Source organism: Phyllopteryx taeniolatus, chromosome 3, assembly GCF_024500385.1.
Source record: "Phyllopteryx taeniolatus isolate TA_2022b chromosome 3, UOR_Ptae_1.2, whole genome shotgun sequence".
Taxonomy (NCBI): domain Eukaryota; kingdom Metazoa; phylum Chordata; class Actinopteri; order Syngnathiformes; family Syngnathidae; genus Phyllopteryx; species Phyllopteryx taeniolatus.
In genome coordinates, this window is record NC_084504.1 from 7341091 (window position 1) to 7353228 (window position 12138).

General features: G+C 39.9%; 1 protein-coding gene and 1 long non-coding RNA gene across 6 annotated transcripts in view; one reads left to right on the plus strand and one right to left on the minus strand.

Annotated features, from left to right (window-relative positions):
- The window catches only part of zmat4a (zinc finger, matrin-type 4a), a 99169-nt gene that overhangs the window by 58861 nt on the left and 28170 nt on the right, over positions 1-12138 (minus strand). For all 4 annotated transcript variants that reach the window (XR_009787612.1, XR_009787613.1, XM_061766742.1 and 1 more), the window contains one exon: positions 7364-7453. Coding sequence is in view for 2 of the 4 variants with exons in the window: in XM_061766742.1 (XP_061622726.1) it covers positions 7364-7453 (90 nt within the window). In the remaining 2 variants the exon portion in view is untranslated. The remainder of the gene's footprint in view (positions 1-7363; positions 7454-12138) is intronic.
- The window catches only part of LOC133474759 (uncharacterized), a 33149-nt gene continuing 24857 nt past the window's right edge, over positions 3847-12138 (plus strand). For both annotated transcript variants that reach the window (XR_009787614.1, XR_009787615.1), the window contains exons 1-2: positions 3847-4134; positions 4306-4350. This is a non-coding gene — a long non-coding RNA (uncharacterized LOC133474759). The remainder of the gene's footprint in view (positions 4135-4305; positions 4351-12138) is intronic.

Genomic DNA, 12138 nt, shown 5'->3' on the forward strand with positions numbered 1-12138 from the left:
GGTTCCATCCGTTACTCTTTTTTTGCATTTGTTTTAAATGTGTTTTTACCGGTGTTGTGTGAAGTTATTTTTTCGTGCCAAAATGCTGAGTTCTGGTGGATACCCTTCAAAATAAAAGGCTGCATTCTTAAAACAGGAAGTTAAGTTAAAACTTACACATATAAACCATTTTACATGATAAAACAGTAATTAATGGATATTAGGTCAATTGGGTTAGTGTCACACACATTGGTTTTTAGTTAATAGAGTTGATATTAATACTGGTTATAAAGAATGTCGAGTCAAATGTTCATGTTAGTTTATGCTGCAGGCTGCTAAGAAAATCGATGTTCATACTTTGGACACCCTTTATTTAACTTTTTTTGACCCAGCCTTCTAAAAGAATCGGAATCGAGAATCGTTTGCAACCGGAATCGAAATGAAGAAACGGAATCGCACAAATTCAAACGATGCCCAACCCTAATAAGGCACCTCTCGACTGGAAGACGGATGTAAAATTTTTAAATAATAATAATAATAATAACACACTTCTGGAGTTATGGCTTTAGATTAGAGTTGGTGAAGGGACAGTCAGTTTTTAAAATTCCAAAATAAATTTATGAAACAGTGATGCAAAAATCATATACACATTTAATATTATATAATTTGAGCATTTGTGGCTTAAACATTTTGGGGCTTTTTTAACAGTTCCACTGAGGTTTTATGTTTTTAGATTTGCATTTGGGTTACTAGATATATGCCATAGTTTACCTACCTTTGCTTTTTTTACTAGCAGAGATCATACATGATGACAGTTATTTTACGACTGTGACCAATGTACCTCATCCATTTCAGCCGTCACCTAACCTATAAAATCTTGTAACCACACGGGTTGACCTCTAAAATCTTGTAACCACACGGGTTGACCGACATTCCCACCCCACTCCGATGAGAGCAGGTTATCACAGTAAGTAGAATGACCAGCAGCGTGTACACTTGTCACATGCCATCAACTCAAAAAGGTCCAGACGCTGTCCCATGCCAGAATGTACACACTGTCTCAGTCTCTGGAGGCAGTGGCTGCTGCGTGTATTTTTAGACAGTGCCACCTTGTATGCACGGCTTAGTCACAACACATCTGGCACAAAAATGTACTGTATGTATCAAACATGGTTTGACATGATTGCCGTGCCTCTCAAACACTTTATGCACTTCTAACAATCATAGCAGAGAGATGGGTGTGATGATATTTGATAGCTGCAGCCCTAATATAAACACAGTGGTTCCTTGGGATACAATTTTCACCAGGGAAGTGAATTAAGTTGGAATATCGAAGTGAAGCCTCGGTGACAATGACAATGAAGGAACTGGGAGTAAGCTTTCATAGTTAACATATATTTTTGGGCTCTTTTATTAAATGTTCTGTATTAATAGCATATGCATTGATGTTGACAAAAAAGGTAAACCTCATGACAATTGGTTGAGACATTAACAAGTTTTGATTTATTTTCAATGTAAATGCCTTCCTTGCTTTTGATGGGAACGCATCTAGTCTTCTATTCCTATCTGTGGTTGTAACTGTTACGGTTTCAAAGTTGAGTTCATGGTCGTGGCACAACATAAAAACAATAACAACACGAGGGGTGTATTTAAAGACGAAAAATGTAAGAAATATCCAATGTGGATTAATAGAAATACAAGTAGTATTATAAAACAGTTACTGTAGTTATGAGTCCAACCAAGCAATTGGATTTAACAAGAGTCATTCCATGAGTGATAATTATACAATATCATGTCCTCTGGTGTGATATTACTTGGTTGTTATTCGGTATGAAACAATACCAAATAAACAACTATAATTGTTTAATTATCAGATATATTATCATATACATTTGAGTGCAAAATCAAATTTTATCTGATTCTTCGATAATTCGATGGAATAATTGATAGGATAATTGATTTTAAACATTTTCGAGTGACAGCTCTATTGCATCTACTCCTCCTAGAAAGCACAATAATGAACTAAGCAGTAATTTTGCACGCTTGCCAGATGCATTTCTGCGATCTGTTTTTGCACTAAAAAAAATAAAACCTTTTCTGTTGCACATGAATAAAATGTGGTAAACTGACGTAATTTCCCCGCTTTTCCTCAAAAATAAACAAATGTTCAAACCCCAGTTCCAATGAAGATTGGCTGGCGACCAGTTTAGGGTATACAGCAGACAGCAAACGAAAAGAGAACTTTCGCCTCCGCGGCTTGGCAGCCGGCGCCGTAATAAAAAAGCGTGTCCCTAGCAGCTGTTCAATGTGGAGACGCCAGTAATTTTAGATGCTGGATTTATTTTATTTTTTTTTAGATATCTGGAACAATTAGTTGGCTGGCGATCGGTTCAGGGTGTACCCTGCCTTCCGCCTGAATATAGCTGGGATGGGCTCCAGCACGCCTGCGACCCTTGTGAGGACAAGCGGTAAAGGAAATGGATGGATGGATGGATGGATGGAGGGAACAATTAGTTTTACGGCCATAACGAGTCAACATTCAGTGATTGTATTAAAAAAAAAATACGGACGTTCCGTAACATTTGGTGGCTTTAGTAATCCATTCGGAGTTCCTGCATCAGCCTCCTCACCTTTACACCTGCTTCTTTTACCTTGTCTCTCGTTTTTGTTTCTTTCAATGATTAAATGTTGATGTGTATACTGTTCTGATAAAACTGCTGCTGAGGCTAAGCAGCAATTACATTAATCGCACTGATGCCTCTAAGTGCAACCAAAGACCCCTTTGTTTCTGAGCTTTGTATCCTTTTTGTTTGACCTAAAATGTTATATGTTAATGTTTGTGCTTCAGTATAACAACAGTATTTGGGTAATGTTGATCCATGAGCCAAATACATAACAGATGAAATTTCACAGACCATTACTTTGGATAGTAAACTCTCAAATGAAGCAATGCAACCACAGCGGAGAGCAAAGAATTGTGATGTTCTCTGTTTAGCCCGGCAAACCGTCCATCCCTCTTGCTAAATCATGCTCAAGGTTGATTACATTTGAGTAGCAGTGATGCTCAGAGGAGTTCTTCTAATAGCTTCTAACTACCTCTGAATCAAGTCTCTTGATAGAATTTAGTATCATGGTGACAATTAGTAATGATTTTAATTGTGCAAGGAGAGACAATATCAATGGAAATGTTTCTGTTGCTGTAAACATTTAATCCCAATGACGCCAATGTAGTGACTCTGACCCAGTTGCCAAAACCTCCCCCACAACTTGATAAACTGCATTCTTCCCTGCGGCCCTAGTGTGAGACGGCCACTGGGAGGACACCTAGCGTATGTCAAGTGGAGCCTAAATTAATTAGCAGGTACCCTCGAAATCTTGGCTTACAGTCATCAAAGAGTAATTTTCTTTGTTTGAACTGACAGCAGCCAAAAGGTGGGACCGTCTCTCCAGGGAGACCAAGCTGGGACAGATCGACAATGGAATGCAAATACAGCAATGAAGTATTTGTTTACTATTCAAACATGCATGCAAGGCGCCAAAGGCGCCACCCACTGGCTTTTGAGAGTACTGCAACCCGTGGGCTTCCGTTCTGAAGATAAAATGTCCGTTTTCATATTTAACGAACTCTGCAGAAAAATTCCAAATGATGTTTGTGTCAGTGTGTCAACTTTGCATGTGCAGCTGCAAGATTCTGAGAGCTGTTTGTCTTGATTTGAAGCCAAACAGCATGAGATTGAACCATAAGCAGTCGATTTGCCAAGACTAAAGTTTAAACAACCATTCTATACGCTTGATTTATGAGTATAGAGTACAAAGTTGGGAGTATTTTATATTAAGATATGATTTTTACACCACTTTTATGGCAGAGTTGGTAGACTAAATTTGAGTCGATGGGCGTGGTCTTGTCCGGTCCTTTGTCCTCTGGGACACACCTCCTGGGTATTTAACCTCTGACTCCCGCCTCTTCTATCTCTTTCATGTCTGGCCTTCTAGCTTTGACTTTGGCACGGTCCCTCCCCTATCTTTTGTTCAAACACCCGGCTGGTAAGAGGCGGGCCTTGGGGATGGAGATCAGGCTCCCCAGCCTCCGTGGATCACCGCTGCTAAGCCTTGAGACAGTTGCTGCTGAGGTGCCAGATACGTTCCCAGCCAAACGTGTGTTCTCTGAACTTGCTAGCGGATCCTGGAAACAGGCGGGGAGAGAGACGGTCATATTCTCCCAACGAGGCGTGACAAACAACAATGTTTCTTCTTCTGCCTCTTTTGTTTTCTTTTTCTGCATTTTTTTTCTTTTTCAACCAAACCTGATTCGGTCTTCCTTCTCAGATGTCCGGAGAAAGACCACACCCACCGACCAACTGACCTACTGCTGTGAGTGCCACACAATAAGCGTTGCTAGGATGTACAATATTAGTGCCTATTAATTTTGGGAAAATTGCTAGCTTCACACAAAATCCCAACTTCGCTCTCGCTTCGACTCAACGCATAAAACGCTCACAGTTTCAATTTTCCCTTTCCGTACGCCTATTTTTCTTTCTTTCACCATTATTTGTGTTTCCTTGTTGTAGTTAGACCCCTCTTTGTGTTTCCCTATACATCCCTCGTAGATTTCATTAACTATTCTATAAAATTCCACTCTTTGTTGTGTTGTGTGTGTTTTGAGTTTAATAAGGAGACCTCTGTCATCTTGAACTCATATTTCATAAAATGTAGCAACCTTTAGATTATGAGACTGATAAAAAGGTTTCTCGTCGCTTTCTCTAAGTTTTATACATATAAAAAGTGACACAGTGCCCTCTACAAGGCAAAATAGCTTGATTTATAACGTTAAGCGTCAATTCACACTAAACCGGAAGCAACGCAGGAGTCCCTGTTTCAACGAATTTATTTCTGAAATAAACTTTATCCAAACACCAATATATGCTACACCAATATGATACTGTAATTCTCAATTGTAATCGAGCAGTGATGCCGGTAATGCGTTACAAAGTAAAGAGCAGTCCAGCAGTGCAGCAGCATTAAACGGTGATCACGCTTTTTTTCAATTGGTCGGAGAAAGCGATTGGGAAGTGATTATTTATTGCACAATGCACAGTGACGATGCATTAAATAATAGCGCAAAGAAATGCACGATTTCACTGTCCCCACACTATTTTTGTTGTTTTCCTTGGTAAAAAGTGTATTTTATTTATTTTTCTTTTTTATTTACACATTACGAATACAGTTTTACTGGCGTGTTAAACGCGCAATGAATTGTGGGTTAATTATTCATACCAAAGTGCGCGGTCATAAATCGGTCACGGAGGGTAAGCACTAACTTACTGAAGGACATACAATACTTAGTTTAAATAATATTTACAATGAAAAGTGACAGCTCTCAACTTGGTCTGGAGTCCGGACTGTGAGCTGCTTTAAGGCGCTGCACGGCTGACGTCACTTAGTAAGAAAGGTTTTCTCGCTCTTTGCATCAAAATTACTGTGGTCGGAGCAATGGTGTGTGTGTGTGTGTGCATGCATGTGTGTGTGTGCGCGCCACTCACTTTCACATTTACGTACACGCAAGCACAAAGGCACGCACACCACAGTTGCCTTCATTTGTCCACAGTCGGCAGTGTGTGCAGTAAGTGATTTTTAATACACTATTCAATGTGTAATGTATATATAGCATGATGTTTGAGTGAGCTGAATGGTAGTTTGTATTTTCTGTTGTTGTTTTTTTTTTTTACCTAAAATGGTAGTCACTAGCAAGCTCATGCTAGTCGTGAATGCTAACCATTTAACAAAGGCTAATTTTGTTGTGTTAAATTCTGAACAGAGTTTGGACCATGCAGTTTAGGGATAGAAATGCAGCCCTCATAAATGAGAATAAAATGCATGTTAGTTTTTTTTTTTTTTTTTTTTTTTTTTTTGGGGGGGGGGGGGGGGGGGGCTAAAAATACCGCTTATCCTGATCAGGGTTGCGTGGTGCTGGAGCCTATCCCAGCCGACTTCGAAAGGCGGACTACAGCCTGAACTGGTCGCCATTCAGTCACAGAGTACATTTAGACACGGAACACCATTCACACTCACATTCATAGCGTCACTGAGTGGCTACTCAACCCACGATGCCTGCACTAGAGTCAGGCGAATGTCCCACTACACCATCAGTGACCCACATTGCACAAAATATCCAAAACATACAGTATACTGTATAGTAAAAGAAAACGTCAGAACTTTTTTTTATGTGGGATGGCTAATGCTTAACTGTGCCAACAGAGATAGTCTTACCGTACTTGTGACATTTATAGTGCAGGTACTCATTGAATAAACGATTGTTTCAGGTGATAATTGCACTCACTGTAATAAATGAGCAAAAATATAAGTATAAGAAAGAAAAAAAAAATCTCCTTTCCTAGAAGTACAAATGCTAAAAAAATATTTAATCCTGAGCAGAACGGAAAAACACATTTTAATATGATTGTGTTTGTGTGAGCATAGAATAGAAGAATAGAGTGTATTCTATTCAGGAGCTTGCACATTTCCATAAATGACAACAGACACTAATGTGCATCCCTTTCTGTCCCGGGCCTTATTACTAGAGATACCAAGTGCATTAAATGCCATTTAATCTCGCAATTGTGATGAAAATTAAACATACTATAACACGCTTTAGAGTAATTGTAATTACTGACATTTTAACAGCCAACTGCATGTTTTTCTAACAGTCTTGCCACACATTTCACTTAAATGTAGCCTGTAACACAAGACATTTGATTTCAGGTACTCTATGTGGTGTCTCAGAGTGAACACTAGGGGTACCATGTAAAAGGAATAAAAAGAAAATAAAGTGAGTAAAAAGAAATAAAAGACTGCTTGAGAATACCACCAAGTTATAAAAGAAAACTGTGACAGAACAACTGAGGTGATACTTTATCACATCATCGCAACAGTAAGCATCCGTACTTGTTACCTCCCACACCCTGCTGTACCAGCCTGGACCAAACTGTAGAATGGCATTTTTATGGTCACTATTATATCAGTTCGCCATGACTGCACATCTGAATGCTGGTAGCTGAAAAATGTACTACTGTATGTATCAAACATGGTTTGACATGATTGCCGTGCCTCTCAAACACTTTAGGCACTTCTAACAATCATTGTAGAGAGATGGGTGTGATGACAGGTTTGACATCCTGTGGTATCCAACCACAGCCACATCATTTATGGGACGAAAATGGTGGCCCCCAGCCTTTCCGCTATTCAGACACTGAGGGAGGATTTTTAAAATTCCATTAACAATAAAGCTCTTCACATGAATCTGGCAGCTGAGATCTGACATTAGACACATTTCTCAGTGAGTTCAGACGAAGGACATGATGTATACAGTATAGCATAAATAACTTACATTGTCTGTTCTGAGCTTCTTGGCAGGGCATCCTCCATCCACAGGATGTAACATATAATACAGCCGCACTTTATTGGCATGCTTTCGACTCTGGAAGAAAGAAAAGAAAGTGTTATGAATAAAGCAATACAAGGCAGCCAAATTTCTTTAAATGATTTACAAAGAGTGCAATAACTGTAAGTCCTATGCTACATCCATCCATCCATTTTCTATACCGCTTTCATCCTTACAAGGGTCGCGGGCGTACTGGCGTCTATCTCAGCTGACTTCGGGCGAGAGGCGGGATACACTCTGAACTGGTCGCCAGCCAATCGCAGGGCACATATAAACAACCATTCACACTCACATTCACACCTACAGGCAATTTAGAGTCTTCAATTAACCTGCCATGCATGTTTTGGGGATGTGGGAGGAAACCGCAGTACCCGGAGAAAACCCATAGGATAAGCGGTACAGAAAATGAATGAATGAATGAATAATAATGTTTTTGATGAATTGATTTCTACAATGACTGAGAGGGTTTGAACCCTGCTGTTCACATATTTATAGATGGATTATGTATGACATCCACCACACATGTCATTGGAGCTCAGAATCTATCTGTGCCTCGATGAAATTCACTCAAATTGCGTTAGAACAATGGTCTGCCTACTGTGCTGGATTTTGACATGGTCCCAGCACGCATAGGTTTAGACCGAATTTCCGCCACCAAATTGTCACATGCCCATGTCAAACAACACATCCTCGTTGCGCCGGAAAGCCCAGCTTGTCGCAGACCGGTCTGCCAAATTGGCAAACACGGGCAGAGTCTTGTGCTTGCAGGAAAATCAAGATATGCCAGCTTTTTAAGTGACTTCGAAAATAGAGCCCTGAGTGTTCAGACTGAGACACGATTAATTAATTATTATTATTATTTTTTAATTAAGTTATGAAAATTTGTTTCACTAAAAACTGTTACATTTCAGTTGAACTTATGCCATGTTCAAGAAAATATTTTTTTTGTTTTTGAACAATATTTAACATTAATAATAATACTAACACATTTTACTCACAATTACAAGATTGGAAAGGTTTTTTGTATCCAAAATTTAGGATATACAGTGGTGCCTTGACATATGAGTTAAATTCATTCAGTGACCATGCTCATAATTCAAAACAGCTTTCCCAGTTGAAATGAATGGAGATGCAATTAATCCATCACAAGCCCCCCGCCCACTCATGTATTTTATTGAGGAAAAATAGCACTCTACAAATGTAACTTTATTAAAACATACGGTAATAACATGAATAGAATGTAAAGCATTAAACAGTTTGTGCATCATAACTAATCAATTTCGGCTTCTTCTGGTGTGCGCTACTTGGCCACTGGTAGGCAGTACACTGTAAGTCATGGTCTTCCACCAATTCCCATTTATATAAATAGTAGGACTACTTATTTACAAGGGAAGTGGTGGCATGTGACAAAAACGAGTATGAAGTTCACAACTCGGCATTAGACCAGGGGTGGGCAAACATTTTGGCTCAGGGGCCACAATGACTATTAAAATATGACAGGCGGGCCAAGCCAGGAGCAGATGCTTACATATAAAAAAAATAAACAAAACAAAAAAAAAGGCATTGTAGTATTTATACTTAGATTTGCTTTTAATGAGAACAGTCTTGGTGTTCATCACGCAGCTGGGATCTCTAGGATGTTTTGTTGGTGTTCATCACACTAAAAGTCTGTTCACACACATATGTAGAGCTAAACACCACCAGCATCCTCTGGGGCATCTTCCGGATTTTTGGAAATGTTTCTCCGCTTAATGAAGCAGAAAACTCATCCAGTTTGAGAGTTGAATTCTTTTAAGTATCACATTGGAGAGCAATCAGTTCCATCTGCAGCTCCTGTGGCGCTGTTTCAGGGTCTTGTGTGAGGGGACATGACACCAGCTGAAATGACTAAATTTTTCCAAAATCAGAGAACCTATGGCAGAAATCTCCATGCAGGTCGTCTAGTGATTTCCTGTATTTTTTCACATGTCGAGGAGCCTCTGTCAGCATAGCCATTGTGGGGAAATGAACAAATGACTTGTTTGACATTTGCTTTGAGAATAAATCTAGCTTGGTTTTGAAGACTCGGGTGTTTGTATACATTTCATGCATAAACTGGTCTTTCCCTTGTAGCTTCACGTTCAGCTCATTCATAGGTCAGTATGTCCACAGCAAAAGCTAAATCACAAAGCCAATCTGTGTCACTCAGCTCATGAAAATTGTCAATTTTCTCCAGTAACGCCAAAAAAGAGATCCTGTTTGAGCTCCCACATTCGATGGCACACTTTCCCTGAACTTAACCAGCGGACATATGAGTGGTAAAGCAAGTCCTGGTGATCATGATCAGTTTATTCGAGAAACTTAATAAACTGATGATGCCGAAATGTCCTCACATGAATAAAGTTAAGGACTTTTATAACTGGCTTTACTTCATGGTCAAGCTGCAGTACAAATTTACAAAGTGCTTCCTGGTGGATTATGCAGGGTTAGCGGTTAATTACCTCCTGCTCAGGGTTGTCCTCTTTTTTGGAGCCCGATGTTTTTTTCAGTCAGATTTGGCGATCCATCTGTCCATCCATTCTCAACACCACTTATCCAGTTCAGGGTTGTGGCGCGCTGGAGCTTATCCCAGCTGACAAAAGCCGGAATACACCCTGAACTGGTCGCCAGTCAGTCGCAGGGCACATATAGACAAACAACCATTCGCACTCACATTCAAACAGTCAATGAGTGGGAACTGAACCCACACTGCCCGCACCAAAGTTAGGCGAGTGCACCATTACTCCATCAGTGACTGATTTGGCAATCCATATGTGGTAATGTTGGCAAGCGTACTCCAAGGTAGCTTGTGCCTCTTGATGACATCCGACATGCGGTAATACAAATCCTCTCCTCGCGTTTTTCCCTTCAGGGATTCCATGGACGAAAACTCCTCGAGTATCAAAATTGTCATTAATCCCTCTGATAAAAATTCAAAGCTCAGCAGTATCCTTTATGTCATTACTTTTGTCCAGTACCAAGGAATACAATGTAAATGACTCTACTTTTTTTTTAGCTTGTTATCTAAGTCTTCATTAATTAGCTCAATACAGCGAGTCACTGTCCTGCGTGATAAGCTCAAATTTGTTCTTGCTCTCAGGACACAAGATACTCTCTTGCATGCATTCTTTCAGAAACTCTCCCTGGGAAAGAGGCTTGCTGGTCTTTGCTAGTTTGAATGCCAGCAAAAAAAACTCGCCTTGGTGTCTGAATCTTGTATGGCAGTTTGTCAGATAAAGGTGTTTTGCTGAGCCTGCAAGCTTGATTTTAACCGCTGAGCTGTAGCCATCAGTTCCTGCATTGATTGGCTGTTAGCATAATCAGCATGCTTGGTAGAAAAGTGACGTCTGATGTTATATTCCTCCAAAACCGCAATGGTTTCTTAACAAATTAGACATACAGCCTTTGACCGAACTTCAGTGAAAAGGTATTTAGTAGTCCATTCTATATTAAACACTCGGCACTCACTGTCAACTTTTCTTTTCTTTGGCCCACTCATGGTTGAAGAAGTGAGCAATAGCAGAGTAAAAACAGAACAGCCAAAGTCAAGTCAATGTATCACTGTACCTACTCCGCTACCTGGTGGAACCACTGGGCATTACACGACAACCTGGTGGAACCACTGGGCATTACAGTACTACCTGGTGGAATCACTGGTCATTACAGGACAAGGTCAAAAGAATGTAGTCATGATTTTGATGTGATTTGGGCGATTCTGTACCAATCTTTGGCAGGGCCAGATTGAAATGATCAACGGGCTGGATGTGGCCGGCGGGCCGTACTTTGCTCACCACTGCATGAGAATGCTGTATGTGGACACCGGTATCATCAGAAGTATGCTTTTGACAGTGCTCAATGGACATGGCGTGTAACGCCAGGAGAGGAGACAGGTGGGGCCTTCTTGTTTGTTTACTAGAAATCATGAACATTATGGCCAAAAAACATCAGATTGTCTAAAGCACGGTACAGTGTCTCCCCAGCCTGGTGAGCATTAAACTAGTGAGCCCTTGTAAAGGCAATGTGTAATTAACTTTGTTTTATGTTTAGTTTTACAGTAAACTTCAACTGTAAGCGGCAATAAACAGCTTGAAGCCTGTTTAAAAGTTTTTTTCTCTAGCTCTATCCCTAAAACTGCTGCTTGCTCTGCAGTGAGTTGGGGTTTACTGCCACCAAACAGCACTCATATCTCAGGGTTTTGCTTGTAAGTCAAAGTAAAAAAATAATGGCCAAACAATGGTTCGTATCTCAAAAAACACATAAGTCAGGTCATTCGTATCTCAAGGGAACACAGTATTATAGTTTTGATACCGAGGTATTGGCTGTAGATATTTGGCCACTGAGGTACAAAACATTCATTCATCCATTTTCCATACAGCTTATCCTCACTAGGGTCGCGGGCGTGCATTGTATGAATTACTTTGTAATTTGTAATCGTGGTTACACATTGAAGCACATAGTATTGCATCATTTTAGAAAGTCTCCTGTTTAGCACGAAAACAGAAGACAAATTATATTATTTAGTTATGGTCCATATGATTCTTCCTAGACTTGAAGTAGTCAGAAAACGCTATTTGTATGAAATGGTCTTATTCTACCTACGTACAACAATTTTAAGCAACCGAAACAAAGAAACTCTGTCAAGGTGCACTGACATGTATAACTTTCTATCCATGTCCATGATCCATTACACAGAATTGAGCTCT